Source organism: Lathamus discolor, chromosome Z (assembly GCF_037157495.1).
Source record: "Lathamus discolor isolate bLatDis1 chromosome Z, bLatDis1.hap1, whole genome shotgun sequence".
In the NCBI taxonomy this organism is placed as follows: Eukaryota; Metazoa; Chordata; class Aves; order Psittaciformes; family Psittacidae; genus Lathamus; species Lathamus discolor.
Genome location: NC_088909.1, coordinates 30474354 through 30493065, shown reverse-complemented (window position 1 = coordinate 30493065; position 18712 = coordinate 30474354). Strand labels below are relative to the sequence as shown.

At 36.8% G+C, this 18712-nt stretch overlaps 1 protein-coding gene across 1 annotated transcript in view; it reads left to right on the top strand.

Annotated features, from left to right (window-relative positions):
* The window catches only part of ADGRV1 (adhesion G protein-coupled receptor V1), a 273612-nt gene that overhangs the window by 117371 nt on the left and 137529 nt on the right, over nucleotides 1–18712 (top strand). The window contains exon 82 of the mRNA XM_065661610.1: nucleotides 1066–1166. Coding sequence (XP_065517682.1) covers nucleotides 1066–1166 — 101 coding nt within the window. The remainder of the gene's footprint in view (nucleotides 1–1065; nucleotides 1167–18712) is intronic.

Genomic DNA, 18712 nt, shown 5'->3' with positions numbered 1-18712 from the left:
TGAATATAACTTCCATGACTTTTAGCTTCTTCAGCTGGATGAAGGTGTTTACTTACACAGTTGTAGATATATCTATTTAAATCAAGTAATTAACAAATGGCTTTATATTTAAGAGCTATAGAGATATTACTTAGTTCTCTAACATTTCCATCTAAGTGTGAAGAATTAAAAGAAAGAAAAAAAGAAAAAAGAAAAAAAAACACAGTAGAGTGAAATAGAATATTACTATTTCCAAACTTTTCTTGTGCAGGTAGTTGTATAAGTATCACTATCTTATTTTTGAAAGGTTTAGAAATAATCCTGTCTTCAATGGTTTACTTCATTCGTATCTTACAAATACTTGTTGTTGAGCAACCAGTCTGTCTCAAGAGAGTGTAAAAGATGTGCCTTATGTATCCAAACTCCTGCTCTTCTTGGGCTGTGGAAGTGCACAAGCAATTAACCCTACATGACCTTTAGCAATGTTCTCCTTAGTTGCTCAGCTTTCTCGGGGTCCTTCCAAGAGCAGCTTACTGGTAGGTAAGGGGCCCTTCTCATTTCTGTTCTGTTCATGTTCACAATGAATTAATGAAATAAAATTGACGTTACTTTTTCTGAGTACTGCTGTAATAGATTTCTGCACTGAACACGAAATGGGAGACTGGCACTTAGAAGGTTATAGCTATCTCCTAAAGCAATGCTATCCAAGCGGAGGCAATTTTTTGTTTGTTTCTAAAAGCATTTCTGGATGCAGTAATATCAATGCTGAACCTTGCTTTTTATTTAACTATTATGACAATCATCCAAATAACTGAGAAATTTTTAGAACTTCGCAAAAATGCCTTGTTTACATTATGCAATTACTTTAGCTTTCAAACCTATGAAAAAAAATAAATAGATGTTAGTACTTGAGCAATGAGCTCGTAAGTGAGCCCAGCGTGAACCAAAGTGAACATATTCTCTCTGTAATGTTTTGTGTAATCATCTACACCTTCAAGAGACCAAATATTGTTGTTCTTATCTACTATAGTTTATTAGCCTCATCTTTAAATATCTCCCTTTTTGTTTTGGTTTGTTTTTGTATAGGTTTCACTTTGGCTATTCTCTCCCACCTTTTCTGCACCAGGTGTGCGATGTTTGCAGCTAAACTTCTCACTCACATGATGGTTGCTTGTTTGGGTACTCAGGTAAGAAAAAATACTGAAGTCTCTAAGTGTATACCAAGTAAATCTTTACTTTCCTTTACCTCACTTCCATGGCCATGTCTTGACATACCTCCTTTTCTTTCTCACAGTGTAGACACTTTTGGAAAATGTAGACTTTCAACATATGACACTTATGATTGATCCAATATTCATGTCTTATATTGGAAATTCAGTTGAAATTATACATTTTCTCAGAATATTTAGAGAAAATTTATGGATGATATAGCTGTATGAGAAGGTAGTTCTATATGGGAAATAATAAATGTTTTTAATGATGGGATATATAATTGAGACAAAGAGCTCCATCATTGACATCATTATTTATGGAGTAGATTAGTGTCAGTAATCATTAATTCTGTGGGAAAGGTTTGGTTTGAGTAGTACATGATGAAAGCTCTTTTGCAATCTATTGTCTCAACGAAGGTATAGCTATGAAAAATTTAAATAATAAAAGAGATTAAGCTGTAGAAACTCTTCCTAGTTCTCGCATACTGGTTCAAATAATAGGTAATATAATACCAGCACACTGAAGGAGCATATAAAAGGAGAATATGTCTGTATGTCCTATAAAATGTAACTTCCTCAGCTTTGGTACATCTGGTGAAAGGGACAGCTATGAATACTCTCAAACATCTTAAAATTACTTTATAGAAAGATTCCTTTAGAAGGAGCTTTTATGTATATTTTTAATTCTGTAAGGATGATACAAATTTAAATTTACATGTAGGCTGAAGGCAGGGGTGCTGGGAGATGTAAAGCAGATTAGCAGGCAGGTACTTGGAGGAATGTGTGATATCAGGGAAATACTCAAATTCAGGGTAATTGTGTTTCCTGTAAAAGTTTAGTGACTGGCATCTCTCTCAAGCAACCGTTTGTGTACTGACATGGTTAGTATATAATTGTATTCATGTTACCTGATGATACAGCTTTTGGTTGCACAGTGGATAACATTCATCATGCAGCTGGACTTAACAAGGAGCAGGAAAGGTTCTCACAGCTCTTCTAGATATCACTTCATACCAGCAGAATTCTTGCATAACTTAGGTAAAGAGCTGAGACATAACTGTGTGTTCTGAAAACCCCCAAATAAATCAAATGTTAAATAGTATCGCAAATCAAAATTTGTTGTACCATACATTTGGATTTTTTGAGTCATTATTTGTGTGACCTACCTTGATTCTCCATTTTGGCCTAGTTATTTTGTGAGATGTCTCTATCATCCTAAGAGTTACTTAGCTATGGTAGTAGTGAATTTGTTTATTTCTGAAGATACCCTGAATGGGAGTATTGTGTGCAGTTCTGGTGTCCTCAACATAAAAAGGACATGGAACTGTTGGAACAAGTCCAGAGGAGGGCACGAGACTGATCAGGGGACTGGAGCACCTCCTGTAGGAAGACAGGCTGAGCAAGTTGGGGCTGTTCAGCCTGGAGAAGAGAAGGCTGCATGGAGACCTCATAGCAGCCTTCCAGTATCTGAAGGGGGCCTATAAGGATGGTGGGGAGGGACTCTTCATTAGGGACTGTAATGATAGGACAAGGGGTAACGGGTTCAAACTTAAACAGGGGAAGTTTAAATTGGGTATAAGGAAGAAGTTCTTTACTGTAAGGGTGGTGAGGCACTGGAATAGGTTGCCCAGGGAAGCTGTGAATGCTCCATCCCTGGCTGTGTTCAAGGCCAGGTTGGACATAGCCTTGGGTGGCATGGTTTAGTGTAAGGTGTCCCTGCCCACGGCAGGGGGGTTTGGAACTAGTTGATCTTAAGGTCCTTTCCAACCCTAATGATTCTATGATTCTGTGATTTCCCTGATTCACTGTTATAATTTTAATTTCAGGTCTTAACAATCTACTAAACTCACATTCCTCCATTCTCAAGCCAGTGCTGTAATTGCTTTGCTCTAGAATGAACATCACACTATCACACACACACTTTTCAAAGAGGATGTAGTCAAAGCAGGTACAGCTATGGGAAACGTTTCACTTCAACAGTATATTCAATATTAAGTTGAAATTCAGTTTTCATGAACGTAGTCTAAATCAACTTATGTCCAAAATATGTATAGAAGAACCTAAACAAAGGCATCTTTAACGCTTGAGCTGAACGGAAACTAAAATAAAAAGTTGCTGCATTTTCTGTTAAATGCAGTTTTATTTACATGTCATAAAGATATCAGTTTTAAAGTTTCATATACTGATGTGCAAGTATATTGTTGGTTTATGCCTAGCAGTTCTTACCTGCTGACAGTTCCAGGTTTTAAATAGTAACTACTGTAATTTTGTACATTTCTTCTCAAGGTTGGGCAGGAGCTGGGGCATGGGCACTGTGTGAGACATGGTCAGGTAGAAACTGACAGCCCAGGGCCAAGTTTAAGTAGAGGTGCTGGGCCTTCTAGCAGAGGGTGTAGGTAGAGACTCCGACTGGGAAGGGTCAGGATCTTTAAAGTGTATTAGTGCACTAAATGCCCTGAAATAAAGGCAGCCTCTCTCATTTTTGTGTTGATCTCTAGTAAGAATGAAGGGAGGGTTTAAATGTCTCTATTTTACAGTCTTTCTTCTCCTAAGTATAGTATATTTTGAGAATTAGTAAAACTGTATGTAAAGAAAAACTATCTGAAAGGCATGTACTTCATGGGTGGAAAAACGTTGGAATCATCAGTGCAGGAAAAGTTTACAGAAGCTAACAGGTTAAAACAGAAAGGATTTTCTGCGAAGGCATGAGAGTGTAAAAATGCCATCATTGCCTTTCCTTCTTCATATATAAAAGTAGTACTGAGAAGTCAGATATTTATGGCTACTGGAATACTATGCTTGGTTGTAGCTCCTGAAGGACTTTGAATGTGAGAAAGTTAACTTCAGCTGGACTCATAGGCTTTTCTGTCTGCTAGTTGTTTTTTGTTATAATACTCCATTTTAACAAAACAAATAGTCCATTTAAACTTTTATATGAAATACTACTCTGTGCAGAAAAATTTTTGAGAATAGTTCCGTGTGGTGTGTAAATATAGTAATTTGGTTTAATCAGAGACACTACTTAGAACAGTTCTAAGTCCTTTTGTTATTTATACTCTACCCCTAAAGGTCCATGGCTTTTCATGATTGCTTTTTCTTTTGCCATTCAATTATTCCACAAGTTTAGGACAAAACTTTTGAAAGAAGGTTTTAGCAGGGTAACTGCTTAGCCAGTTAGCTAACTTGGAGAGGAAAGAAAAACAGCTTGGCAGCAGCTGTTTAAAAAAATGAAAGTGGCTTTAAGGCAGAAGGAAAAGAGAAGGGATATGTTTGACAAGAGTGAACTGCTCTGAACACCTGAAGGAAAATCTTTTAAAAAGTTGCTTGTGTTATGCTGGCTTATGTTCTGTCTAGAGGAAAATAGCCTGATTAGGAAGACTAAGATTAACAGAAAACTCTAAATAGAAGATACTTGTACAGCTATACCCATCTAGAAGTATTCGGATAATATATGTATGGTATTTACAATATAATTAGAAGTTTGGTGGTTTTGCTAACCAGTGACTCTGTATGAGAGGTCTTATTTAAGTCAGTGTTAACTGAGAACTTACTATGTGAAGATCAACATTTAATAATTCCTAGTTTAAATAAAAGGAAAATGTTAGTACTTTCTATTTTTGACTAGTAATAGGTAGTAGTAGACACTAGATTTTTACCTGTTAGATCTCAAATATAGACGCTGGTGTTTCTTTGTGCAGTTATATTTCTACAAGAAAAAACCCAAACCTGGTAGAATATTTCTGCTTAGCTACCCTGTTTTATTCATTTTTTAATAATTAGGTTTCCTCCAATATATCTGCATAGGATGTTTACTAGGCTTGTAGAAACTTTTTCTTGAATTGCTACCAGTTCACTAATTACTGTTATCTGTAGATGGCAGTCAAACCTTTTCAGCACACTGCTCAGAAACTTGGTCTGCAAGGCTGTTCCTGCTTTGTGATTGCTCACAGTAACTCGTTACTCTGTCAGTGATGGGGAATGGTGATTCACAGTATTTGACCTACATTTCATTGTTGGCTTGTCTAGAACTTCCAGCGTTAATGGTGCGTTTGTAATGTATTCAAGAACGGATGTTTCACCAAGTGTTCTGTGAAACTCCTTGGAAAGACGTAAGAAGCTAAATATTTCTAAAAAGTTTTTAATTCCTTTCCATTCTGTTCTTTACGCAAAGAATCATGATGTCTCCAACAAACATTATTTCTTGAATCATTAGTTAGTCATGGTATTTTGTTTATTTAACCAACATAAGTTAATGCAACAGTACCTTAAATTCACAAGCAAAAATTACTGGGTTGAGATTTTCAGTTTCAAAGTAAATTTAAGTAAAGATTTATATATTTAAAAAAATAAAGTATAATGAGAACATACTTCACAGTGTTTCCATACACCCATGCTTTGCTTCGGAATTCCAAGGCAGAAATACATTAACAAGCACTCTGTACGTGGCTTGTGCATGTATATTCAGCTTGATGCATCTTGTCCACATTAAATTTCAGTGTTTCAGTAAATTTCATAGGCCATTTCTGCAGCATATGACTATTGCAAATGGCATGAACTTGTGCTGAGTTCTCCATTTAGATTTTTTTGTGTGTGCACTGCTGAGCTGCTCCATATATGTGCAGTAGCTATTTCCCTGAAATATTTCAGCATTCCCAATCTGTTTACAGCAATAATTCTATGATTCTATGAATAATTGTGTACAAACGGCCTGCTATTCTTCTGGCCATTAATGAAAATTAAAGTTTAACGTTTAAATAGAAAAAAAGGCATATGGGGAACTGTGTCATCCTATTTTTGTCTAAAAAGCTTTTATTTTCTAATTTAATCAGTCCTCAAGGTACAGTAGCACTTAGCACCATCATCCATCAGTGTAATATCTGTAACAATGACCAAGCTGGCAAGCCAAATTCATCCTACTGTTAACTTTGATAAAAATGGGTGAAGAATTATGCTTACTGTGTTTAACTGTTTGAAAGCTGTGCATTATTTAACTTGAGCAAAAATACTAACATACATGTTACCCTAAGAAGAAATTCTGCAAACAATCCTAGTTTAAAAATTGTTAAACATTTATTTGAAAATGATGAATTGCCAATTATAAATTTTAAATCTGTTGTTTTAATTGGTCTTACTCAAATTCGGAGAAAGATAGAAAACACAATTCTGCCAGAACTAAAGTAAATTTTAAAGATGGTATGATATCTCCAAGAGATGATGAAGGAGCAGGATATAAATGAACGATCATAGAGCCTGTAACTTCTGTCATTATATAAAAATGAAAATTCTTGCTTTAACTGTAGAATGCTGTTTCTGCGGTTTTTAATCTTAACTCTTCCAAACTAGGGGAATTCTCACTTTCCTCTCTACATAATCAAAACCCAAAAGAAATTGTTATATATACCTGGGTAGAAGGAGTTTGCAGAGCCTGTTCCAGGATGCAGTGGGCAGAGTGATCCTCTGTACCATCCAGCACAGGGCAGCCCAGCCATGAGTGGCTGAGTGGCCTTTCTCCGGGCAACAGAGAGAAGCCTTCATGTCAGTTTAGTCCTCCATTTTGGTAAGCCCACACATTTTAGTCAGCTGATGGGAAATAATAATTAAAGGTCTGTTTCTGAAGAAGCCTGGTGCAGAGCTTCACTAAACCCTGTGTCCATATGAAATATGAAACTCATGGAATAGGAAACAACAAATATTTTCATGTATGAAAGGTGAAGGAATTTGCTTTATAAAACCTAATTGTCTTTGAGGACAACTAGGCCTGAGATTTCCTTGCTCTAATTTCCTTTAACTGACTGCAGTAAATAATGCTGAATGTGCTACCGTCAGCCCTTCATGAAGCTGAGAAACCTATAAGGTTTGAAAGGGCACAGCAGAAACAAAATTGAACTGGAGTGATCTAGAAATTCAGCCTCATGTTAATGTGTTTTATCCTGTTATTCTCCAATGTGAAATGTTTCAGTAAGAGGAATGGTGAGTAGCAGGTAGTGTTCTTCCACCCTTAATGTTGGTGTTCCTCTCTTTGGGATAACAATGTTTAAACATCCTCATTTAGAGAAGGAGGGATTCTACGTGTATTACTTACAATGTGGTAAGTGGAAAAGATTTCCACTTCTGTTAGAGGAATATTAGAACTTATTAAATAAAACTGGATATCCTTTCTACTTTGGATTATTTGATGTCACTAAAGTGACCAGAACATTTCTCAAATGAGTATTCAGCCGTTAGCTCCCTAAGTGAGATTTCTTAAAGATGTTATGCAATCTCTCTGTCCCTGCACAGCCTGTGTTAAGTCGACTGTGGAATATTCCATTCATCCTGGGATAAGTAAAGTTTCCATATAGCATGGACAGATTTTCCAGCTAAGCCTTTTGATGCCGTATTTCCTAATAAAGGAAGACAAATCATCTGGTGATCATTTGATCTCACAGGAATAAATAAGTAAATACTCTTTGGCAGTCCTGCTTAGTTCTATAGAGGATGGGGTCACACTCAACAGGCAGCATTAGATTTCAGTGGATACCACATGATGTACTTAATCAAACATAAGAATGACAGTTATGTTTTCCAGCAACTTTACATTTATGATTAATTTTAATTTTATAAAAAAAGTAGCAAATTCAGTTTAAAATGCTGTGTTTCTGTTGAAATTACAGTTCTGTACAGCACAGCTAGCTAAGGCACTTGGGGATGTCAGAAAGGAAAGCTGCAATAGCAAGGATGTTTATGTGACATTTGTATGATCACAGTTAATAAATGTCAGCTGGTTCACAGTCACATAGACACAGAGCATGTGATGCACATACTCTAGTCCTGCTGATAACACGTTCCAGTGTAATAATACAACATGTAATGATTTCTTGGAGTCTCACCTATTTCCTTTGTTACCTTTGCAAGAAGAATTAGCAGATAAACTTTTTCTTCCAGTGTCTATGTCGGTAGGTTTCATACTGAATTAGTTATTTATTAGCTGATTTCAGTAATTCCCACAAATTCAGAGCCCAATTCAACCCCAGAGCATGGGGTTAAGTTCATGCAACTCCTTTCAGAAGCAGTTACAGCCTAGTAAAAAGTCAAACTATTTGGGGATTAGTTTACATAAAAGACAATTTCATAGTAGAGTAATCTAAATTGAATGCTTTTCTAGTAGAGCAATAAAATTTTATGATCAGTAATGCTCTACGGACCTATCTCTATTAAATTACAGTACTACTTGTGAGTCCATGATATCCGAGAAGAATCAGTTAGACAGAGGTGGAGCTAATCAGGGATGTGTAGTAGAAGAAATCATCATTTATCTCAAGGTTGCAGTGACTTTATAACCTGTTTTGTTATTTCATATACATATATATATATGCACACATTTTAAAGATGTATATGTAAGGTACCCTCAGGTGTGTAAGGTGTATGAGGTCTTATCTGAGGGTGAAGAAATCCTTATCTCAGGCAGTGACCTGACTGTCAGATAAGTATTAAGCATAATACAACAATGAGGAAAGACTGTTACACAAAAAAAAGCAGCAGTACGTTACCCTGAACTTTTTTGTAGTATATTTCTCCTTTTTCCAGTAGAGGGACCCATTTTGCCTCTGGAGTTTCATCAGATAGCAAATTGCTGTCGCTCTGAGAAGCTTGATATAAACATGACACCATCTGCAGAAACATAAAGCTAAAGCTCAGGCAAAAATAAAGGCAGTGCAGATGCTGTAAGAGTGGATCTTTAAGGTCTCAGTCAAGGAGCGTGGAGATGTAGAAGCAGCTGAAATACCTCTATTCCATGGAAAAAGGGCAAGAAGAAGTGCTTTAGTAGTCATGGCCAGGTGATGGGGCGTGTAAGAAATAAATCTGAAATACTTAATATAATTTAAATTTTATGTTACATTTTTCCTTCCACCAATATAGGATTTTGGTCTCTTATTGGTAACACTACAGCAGTACCCATTTATTTATATTTATACTGTTGCTATTCATAGGAATAATGTTACTTTACAACACGTGTTCACTTTTCTGATGTTGACTCACCATGTAATGTTAATGCACAGGCTGTTAGTATCTTCTTGTAGATTATTTCCTGGTGTTTGCCAAAACTCAGCTATATGAGCAGTACTATAACATATGTTAGAATGCTGTTATATTATCTCACACCTCCTATCCTCATTGCAAGCAGTCAAATGTTCTGTTTATCACTTTAAATTATAAGTGTGTGAGATTTCTATCAGTTAATGCCTTCCAGCTCTTTTTTTTGTTTTACCCTATTTTTCCCAACAACAACAACAGTTGGGGACCACACACAGAGAGGAATAGATAGCAACATTCCCAAGTTGCCTATTCATTACTTTTCTCTGTATCTTAGTGTGAACCAGGTTATACTGCTGCCACTCTCTGCTTCATGTTTTTCATTGTTCAACTCTTAATTAACTTAAACTCCCATTTTCTGCCTCTTTTCTTCCTCTGCCTTTGTTCTGTCAACTCACATGTGCCATTCTGCCGTAATAAAAGGGCAGATATCTATTACTTCTAATTAGCAAATCTGTCATTGCTCATTTCTCTACCTAAGGCTTTCCTCAGCCCCGTCTTTATTGAGAGAAGAACCTCAGAAGTTGCAGTTACCCATAAATTCAAGCCATGCAGTTACCCATAAATTCATAAAAAAAGCTGTGCAGTCTTATGTCAAGTTTCCAAAGCAGCTTATCTATTGGAGGAAGAAATCCATAAGCTTTCATGAACAATAATGCCCCAATAGTCTTCCTTTATAGCTAATTAAAATTGTACTAACCATTGAATGTTTAGCTTCTGATTTTAGTCCACCACTGTCACTTTATTTGCTTGCTTCCATGTGCAAGAATACATGCAAGAATATTTTAAAAGGGTCTTTCTGTTTCCACCTTTGGTAGGTTTATCATGATCACCTACTTCTTATCTTCCAGGCAGCTGATGTTCCATACAAAGTAGGTCAACAAGTCTCTTTCAAGACTTAATTAGATAAATTATTGGTATAAATGAAACCAGAGCCTGACCTTGTCAGATTCATACAGCAGGTGTAGTTTTAGGTGTACTGTGTTCCTGATTGCATTTGAAAATAAGTGAATAAGGTTTTAATAAATACCAGTTTAATCATGATTGCAGTTAAGTACACTTGTATAGTTTTGATAGTCTAGTCATCAGGCTAAAGTAGAATTTTATACACTGGTGGATATGATTGAGTTCACATGGTAAGTTTTTACTGTTGTAGAGAAACTGCCTATATAAAATGACATTATGTGGATTTCTAAGAGTCAAACAAGCAGGTCATAACACAAAGGCAAGACAGACTGTTCATTTTGGTTATGCTTTTATTCTTCCATGTACGTCATGTCAGCATTTTGTATTTTCACTATGTTTTTTTGAGGTCAAGCAGGTGTCCTTATGTGTGCTTTGAGGGTGATTGTGCTTTACAGTGTCCAGGTTCAGGAAAAGCCAACCTTGAAAATAAGTTAGGAAATAATTTATCTTTCTGAGGTGGAAGAAATTTATAAAACAAAAAGTGAACCCCTGGTTCATGATAGGTGACCTGCTTTTTGACGTGTTTCCACAATGAGAACGAAGTAGGGAAGAGAGAGACCAAGCAGTCATAGTGTGTCCCCTGTGAAGGTATTCAGTCCTCTAATTCTGAAATTCATGGGTATTTTGTCTTTCATAGGTGTGCATGATTCAGCACAAAATATGCAAGAGGCAGATAGAGAAATACATAGCTGAAAAGTGTAGATACAGAACTGTCCTGTGTAAATTCATGCTTAGATGTGGCTCATAGTTACAGCTGTTTGTTACTCCTGAAGTATTTCTAAAATCCTGCAAGCTCTGCTTGAGTATAATATGTGATCAAGATACAGTTGTGTACTTCAAATACAATTACATGAACATTTTCAACAGGTGTCCATGAGAGATAAAGAACTGAGCTCTGTTACAAAATCTACCTGCACACTAAATCATACTCATTAAGGTGCAGATCCTTGCAGTCTTTTACCTTGGAGCAGAATTTTGGGTAAAGGGGTAGTTAATGTGTTCTTAAACCATCATATTAATGATTGCCAAGTCATTAATTCATTGTGGTAAGTGGAATCTTACGCTTGACATGGGGCAGGCTAAAGTGATGTTCACATATTTATCTTTATATTTTGTATAAACATGTACTTTGCCTTCTTCTTTATGGAGGCCAATATATGGCGTTAATAGTTTGCAGTTCATTACTAACTTTTAGCTGAAATCCGCCATGACAGTCACTTATCACTTCAAGATAACTATTCATTTGGGTGCCACAGCTTCCCAACTTTGAGGAAAAAAAGCTTTCAGAATATATTTCATCATAAATGCTATCAATTGTTAAAATATGTTTTGTTAACATTGGACTGGTTTCGTAAATGTGTTTTTGCTAGAAAAGGAGTGGAATAGGAGCAAATAAGGAAGTTGGATGGAATGTTCTTCCCCATGTGATTAGTAAGTCTAAAGCATTAGCTTTTCAGCCACCTTCTGTGATATAAAATCCTATAAATTAGTGACTTAAAGGTCACATTTATCTTCCCCTACCTATGTGAACTTTGTCCTCCATAATGTATCCTTGGTTGTGTTTATTTAATACTTTTAAATGAATGTAGCTTTGAGGCTTCTAGCATTTAGATTGTAAGCTTTCTTTGTTCTGTGCCTGTATGCTCAGTACTACTAAATGGATAAAATCAAAGGTGAACTTGATCTTCATAGTGCTAATAGATCATTCCTGACATAAAAAGGTAAAGGTAAGGCTATGCTGATCTTCTGTTTAGAAGCATGAATGAAAAATGGGTCTTTTAATCACAAGTACAGATAAGAAGTTACTCATTTGAAATCCAGTGATAACCGTGGACCGAGCCTGCAGCAGAACTTGGCTCTGGCCAGGAGCAGGAGTCACTGGGAATTTCCCACCAAACCCTCACTCTCTTGTTGCCTGGAAGATTTTGCTTCAGATTTATAATAAGCTTTTCCTAAGCTCAGACTTGTTGAGAGGCCCAGAAAGCATGCACTGTAAAATAATAAAACGTGATAAGAGACCTCTCTGAAGATAACTGTTCACAGCCATCAGTTTTAATGTGCTGCTGCAGTATGTGACACTTGTCCACACATACAGAGCTGTGGTAACTTTCAAGGTATTTGCTAATGCTTTAGGTCTTTCAGGTTTTATCTTTATATTCAGACCATTCACAAAGCAGAAACACAATGCTTCATCTTGCTGATCTACAGCAGTGTGCCCAAAGGTATGTGTCATTCTTTCCTCCAGCTTTCACAATCGCAGGTATCCTTTCACCCCAGGAAAAAGCACCTTCAGAAACTTTCTTTGGAAATGCTGAGACGCAGAGGTACTATTAGTGAGACTGATAAATGTCAGGTTCCAGTATATAATTTTGTTATCAAAGGAAAAAAGATTCAGTTTATTTTTCTAACCTCTGAAATTCTGACACATTATCTTCAAAATGTTGTAGTATTTTAAAGGACTCTGCTAACATTTATAGAATCACAGAATCCCAGACTGGTTTGGGTTGGAATAGACCTTAAAGCTCATTCAGTTCCAGCCCCCTACCATGGGCAGGGACACCTTCCACTAGACCAGGTTGCTCCAAGCCCCAGCCAACCTGGCCTTGAACACTGCCAGGGATGGGGCAGCCACAGCTTCTCTGGGCAATTTGTGCCAGAACCTCACCACCCTCACAGGGAAGAACTTCTGCCTAAGAGCTCATCTCAGTCTCCCCTCTGTCAGGTTAAAGCCATTCCCCCTTGTCCTGTCCCTACAGACCCTTGTCCAAAGCCCCTCTCCAGGTTTTGCTTGTTCATTTTTTACAGTTCCTTTTGGAATTATTGTGCTGCTAAAACCAATGTTAATCTTAAATTCAAGAATGATACACCTTATGTAGTCCAATTTCAGGATGTGTTTACTGTTGTCATATGCATGAAATTCAGTTCCAAGCCTAATCACACTGCTGAGCTCTGGTTTGCTAACTTTCAGTCAGATTGAGTTGAATATTTACCCTGAACTGACTCTATAATTACAGTAGTAGCCTGAGGGGTAGGCCCTGCCCTGAAATGTTTGTTCTTTAAATTTTTTTTTGAGAATGATAACATGGAAAATATGTTTAACAAGAGGAGAGATAAGTTTACTGTCCCACTGAACAGATCAGCACTGTTCAAAATGCAAACGGGTTTTCTACAAAGCCTAGGTTATCCTCCAGGTGTTGATAAATTTGAACTGGGCCTATGTATTGTTTTTTTGGTTTTTTTTTTCTGTGTGATATTAACATGTTACGTCCCTGTTGTGGTTTGACCCCAGCCAGCAATTAAGCACAACACAGCCATTTGCTTGCTTCCTGACAATGAGATGGGGGAGAGAATTAGAAGAGTAAAAGTGAGAAAGCTTGTGGGTTGAGATAAAGACAGTTAAATGGGCAAAGCAAAAGCCAGGTGCACAAGCAAAGCAGAGCAAGGAATCTGTTCACCACTTCCCATAGTCAGGCAGGTGTTCAGCCACCCCTAGGACAGCAGGGGTCCATCATGTGTAATGGGTGCTCGGGAAGGCAAATACCACTACTCCAGACATCCCCACTTCCTTCTTCTCCCCAAGCTCTAAACGCTGCACATGATGTCCTATGGTCTGGGATATCCCATGGGTCAGTGGGATCAGCTGTTTTGGCTGTGTCTTTCCCAACTCCTTGTTCACCCCAGCTTCCTGCTGGTGGGACAGGGTGAAGAGCAGAAAAGGCCTTGGATCTGTGTGAGCACTCATCGGCAGTAATGAAAACATCCCTGTGTGATCTGCACTGTTTCCAGTGTAAATCCAAACCAGAGCCCCCTACCAGCTATTCTGGAGAAAATTAACTCTACCCCAGCCAAAACCACCACCACCACCACCCCCCAACTATTTGGACTGTAGGTATTGTAACGCTCATCCATCAGTGTTAATAATACAACCATATCGTAGGTCAGATTACAGAGCTTTGCTGGTCTGTGTAGAATTTTTCATGTTCTTTTCTAGATTAGATTTTTTTCCTTCACTTTTTATAAACCTGTGTGGTCAGAGAAATACTGGGAGAACGTATTATTTGCTGTTGTTTATTTTTACCTATTTTTACTTTAGGTGCTAAAATAGCCCTTCTAACTGTAGTATGTGTAAAGCCAAAGGTATGGAGTAGGTTAAGGAATAAGCGTGCTTTTAATATATCTTTTCACTGGAGCTTTAGCAAGTCTAGAAGTCTGTTACAACTAAGAAAAAGTTCTGTAGATCTCCTTTAGAATTTTAAAAATAATTATGTTCTCTGTCTTCATAGTTTCCTTTTGTTCAATGTACTGAGGTTTCTTTCTAAGTGCACAGAAAGAGTCTGCTACTTGCTTATTTTAGGGGTTTGGAGGTGTTTTTTGCTTTGGCAGAATTTCTTATGTTGTTATAGATCATCGATATAGCACTTACTGATTCTCAGTCCACTTTGGCAATGTGATAAGATTTTAGCCTGTCTTGTTTTCTTGGTTATTCTTGTTTTCAGACTACCATGATGAAAGCTGTGAATCCCGAAGTTTCTTGTCAGTCAGCCATTTCTTCTCTTTCTGTGTTTTCGCTGTTTTTTGTTACAACAACAAATCTGTCCGTGAAGACTCCTTCTATCATGTAGTGTTTGACAGATACGATAGAAGATTCCTACCTAGATAGACAGAAGACTCCTTCTATCATTCCTTCTATCAGTGCAGTGCTTAGTAACATTTGAGGTGACTTAACAGAGAGAAACTCTGACCCAAATCAGCTGCTGAGTAGATGTGTGTCATAGTAGCAGTTAATTGGTCATTAATAGACAAATCGTAGAACAAAATCACAGAATAATTAGGATTGAAGCACCTGTAGAGATCATGTACTCCAGCTTCTTGCTCAAAGACCCCTGTTCAAATAAGAGCATCTACAGAGAACTGTGCAGTTTATGTTTCATTATGAACAAACCATACTTAGAAATGGCTTCTTTCTTGCATTTCTAGTGGTTTTTGATGGATTTGAAATTCAAACCAGGATTTGGAGAGTTTTTGCATAAATAACTCTGACTGTCACAAATTATAAATCAAAAGCTTTCCATTGAAATCAATTATAATTAAATAGTAGTGCAAATGCTCTTAATAATCTAAATAATGCCAACCACCATTTATTTTTCAAAATGCTACATTTAATGATTATACTGGGAGGCATGAATTAAGATACTCTGATGGTTTAGCTTGGCAGATCATACTGCTGCTTGCTGAATTTTAGAAAATACATTTATTTGGTTAATTTCAACAGTTCCAATGCAGGTATTTTATTATATGATATGTAATTCTGGGTGATGCGAAGATTCAGTCTTCTTCACCTTGGTTTCAGAGATACGTGTTTTAGAATATAAAAACTAAGTTACTAGACACAGTAAGTTTTTAATATTCTTTTCTAAGCTGTTTTCAAGCAATTCAAGTGGAACAATGAAACCAGACTTTCTCTTTCACCCAAATAAGCTGCCCAGAATAACTGTGTAGGGGTATCTGAGAGACTCATACTTGTCACCATTTCCTGCTGAAGACAGAGTGATGAAATGCTGTGCTAAAGGTTCTACTTGCAGACCAGGTTTGACCAAAAGCAGGACTACTTTCTGTCTCCCACAGAATCCTTTAGAGGTCTAATCTCCACAGTCATTTAATTTTCTAATCTCTTTTTCACATGGTCTCTATTGATGTGATCACTTTTTCCTCTCAAAAGTAATTTTTATTTAGAATATGGATTGAGATCAAGCACTGTACTCTAGGGTTAATTGCTGTCAATTGTGTCCTGCTTCATGTAAAATGAAGATACACTGGATAGTTAGCTAGCTCACCTATACCAAACTTTTAAAGCCTATTATGGTCAAAATATTGTCTTTATTTTACATAGAAAAGTGAAGAAAAGCAATGCATCGTGATACAGGAAAAATACTCCTTTTATTTAAAAAAAAAAAAACCCAAACCTTTAAAAGCAAATGAGTGGAAAAAAATGATCCTGTGCTTTATACATGGTTTTGAAATTATTGTAGGATCAAGAATAACAACAGACTTCTAATAAATCCAAGCATATATGGGAGAACTGAAGCTTCTGTTAGAATTGGCTGCTCCTGAGCTAAATGGGAAATAGGCTCCAAACAGTTTTTTGAGAAACTAGAAAAAAGAAAGCAATCCAGCCCTGCCATCACTCAGTTCTGTTTGATTTACTCCTGGCTTCAATTTGCTACTGCCAAGTTACACCTGCTATACGCTGCTGCAGTGTAGTCTGAAGTCTGCAGGGTCAACCATCCTATTCAGATTGTCAGCAACTTCTCACAGAGACCGAAGCCAACATTTTTCTCTTGCAGATATGTATTACAAACAACAACAAAAGGTTACCAGTATGGTTAGTAATTGATAAAACATAATATGAGAACAAAATTCATTTTCCCATAATTAAACACAAATTTAATCTCTGAAAAAGTCTACATCCTCGAAGTACTGTGTACAGTGACCTGTATTAGCATAGACTTTCTGCACTGCATCTTCTGTTTTTGTTAGAGATGTCACAGAAGTTTTATCTTTTGAGCAGAGGTTCCAGGCACCATAAGGGTTGTTCACAAAGGCCGACTTTCTCTGCATGCTCCCTTACTGTGAACAGTCTTCTTCAGCATCAGAGCAGTTGAGTTAGAGTCCTGCTTTGAACTGCTTTGTGGGGAAATCTATCAATCACTTTTTCTTGGCTATAGTGAGATTATGCTCATTAAATTGAATTTAGCACTGAGAAAGTTGGGGCTGTTCAGCCTGGAGAAGAGAAGGCTGCATGGAGACCTCATAGCAGCCTTCCAGTACCTGAAGGGGACATGTAAGGATGATGGGGAGGGACTCTTCATTAGGGACTGTAGTGGTAGGACAATGAGTAATGGCTTAAAACTTATACAGGGGAAGTTTAGATTGGGTATAAGGAAGAAGTTCTTTACTGTAAGGGTGGTGAGGCACTGGAATGGGTTGCCCAGGAAGTTGTGAATGCTCCATCCCTGGCTGTGTTCAAGGCCAGGATGGACATAGCCTTGGGTGGCATGGTTTAGTGTGAGGTGTCCCTACTCATGGCAGGAGGGTTGGAACTAGGTGATCTTAAGGTCCTTTCCAACCCTAACTATTCTGTGATTCTTGGGAGAGTTTCTCCGCTTCTCTTTAGTGGTCCCTTTGTCCTGCTAGTATCAAAACCAAAGCAGAATCGCATTTGGAATATTAAAGTGTACAAATAGAAAAGAGCAATAATCAGAGAGATGCCTAGCAATAGCAAATATATCCTGTTTTTTTTTTTTTTTTTTAAATTCAGAGTGCGGATGAGGAAATTAAGGTAGCCTCCAAAATTTTATAAGAATAAAACTATACACAGAGAGAAATATCAATGCTTCTTGTTGTTGCTTACGTAAAAAGCCAACCCATTTTTTAATTAGACATCTGAATATCGTCTAGCTATCAGTAATTTAAACCTTATATAACAAATTACGGGGTCAAGTATCAGAACCCTAACTATGTATGATAAGAAACTTATTTAGTAAAAAGGTGAGTTCTTAGACTAACCGAAAGTTACTAGTTTGGATACTGAACTTGACACATTTGTTTTTTATAGCTGTTCAGTTTTTCTTCATTACATTGTGAATTTCAAATTTAGAATCTATTACAACATCATTGCTCTAAAAAGCATTTGTTCATAAAAGTAATCTCTTTCCCTTGACTGAACAAACCAACAAAACAAGATAATTTTGGTTGGTTTGACATTGGTCTATTTATCTAAGTGGCATTGTAGTGTGTAAACTGTGACTCTGAAGACTAGATGATGAATATTAATTTTATTGGTAACAATATATGAAACTACATATGATAAAGACATATGTGAATGTGAATACATACATGGTAAAAAGTCATTATAGATTTCTTCTTTGGGGTGTAATTGCTGTGAAATTCCATACCATTCCATCCTGCTTGAGTCAGCTGGCCAAGCTGCAGGCATTTCCAAGACAACAGTAAGCACAATAGTAATTTTGTATCCTCACCTGATATAATCACAGAGAGACAGTGTGGGGATTTTTAACAGAACAGAAATTAAATGCAGTTCCCGGAAAAGTTGCTCTCATTATTTCTGGCTTACTTATGTTTAAAAAATAATAACAAGACACAATTCAATAATTTGTATTGCCGGAAATGATGACAGTGTTAAATAGATTTTATTTCTGTAAAGAGGTCCAATTACTCCATTATTAATGATATTATTTAAGTACTCATTAAATGTGACATTATTTAATGGGTTCATGTTCATTTAAAACCTTCATTAAAGAATTACTGTGGGGGGTTTTGTAATCTTGTATTTTTCCATCCATCCAGTGTTAAGATTTCCTACAGTCCCTATGAATTTGAAACTTTTTTATTTGGACAGTGCATCTGGGATTTAGGCCTTTGATGAAAGTGAAAATTATGTAGCCTTCAGATGATGTAACAAC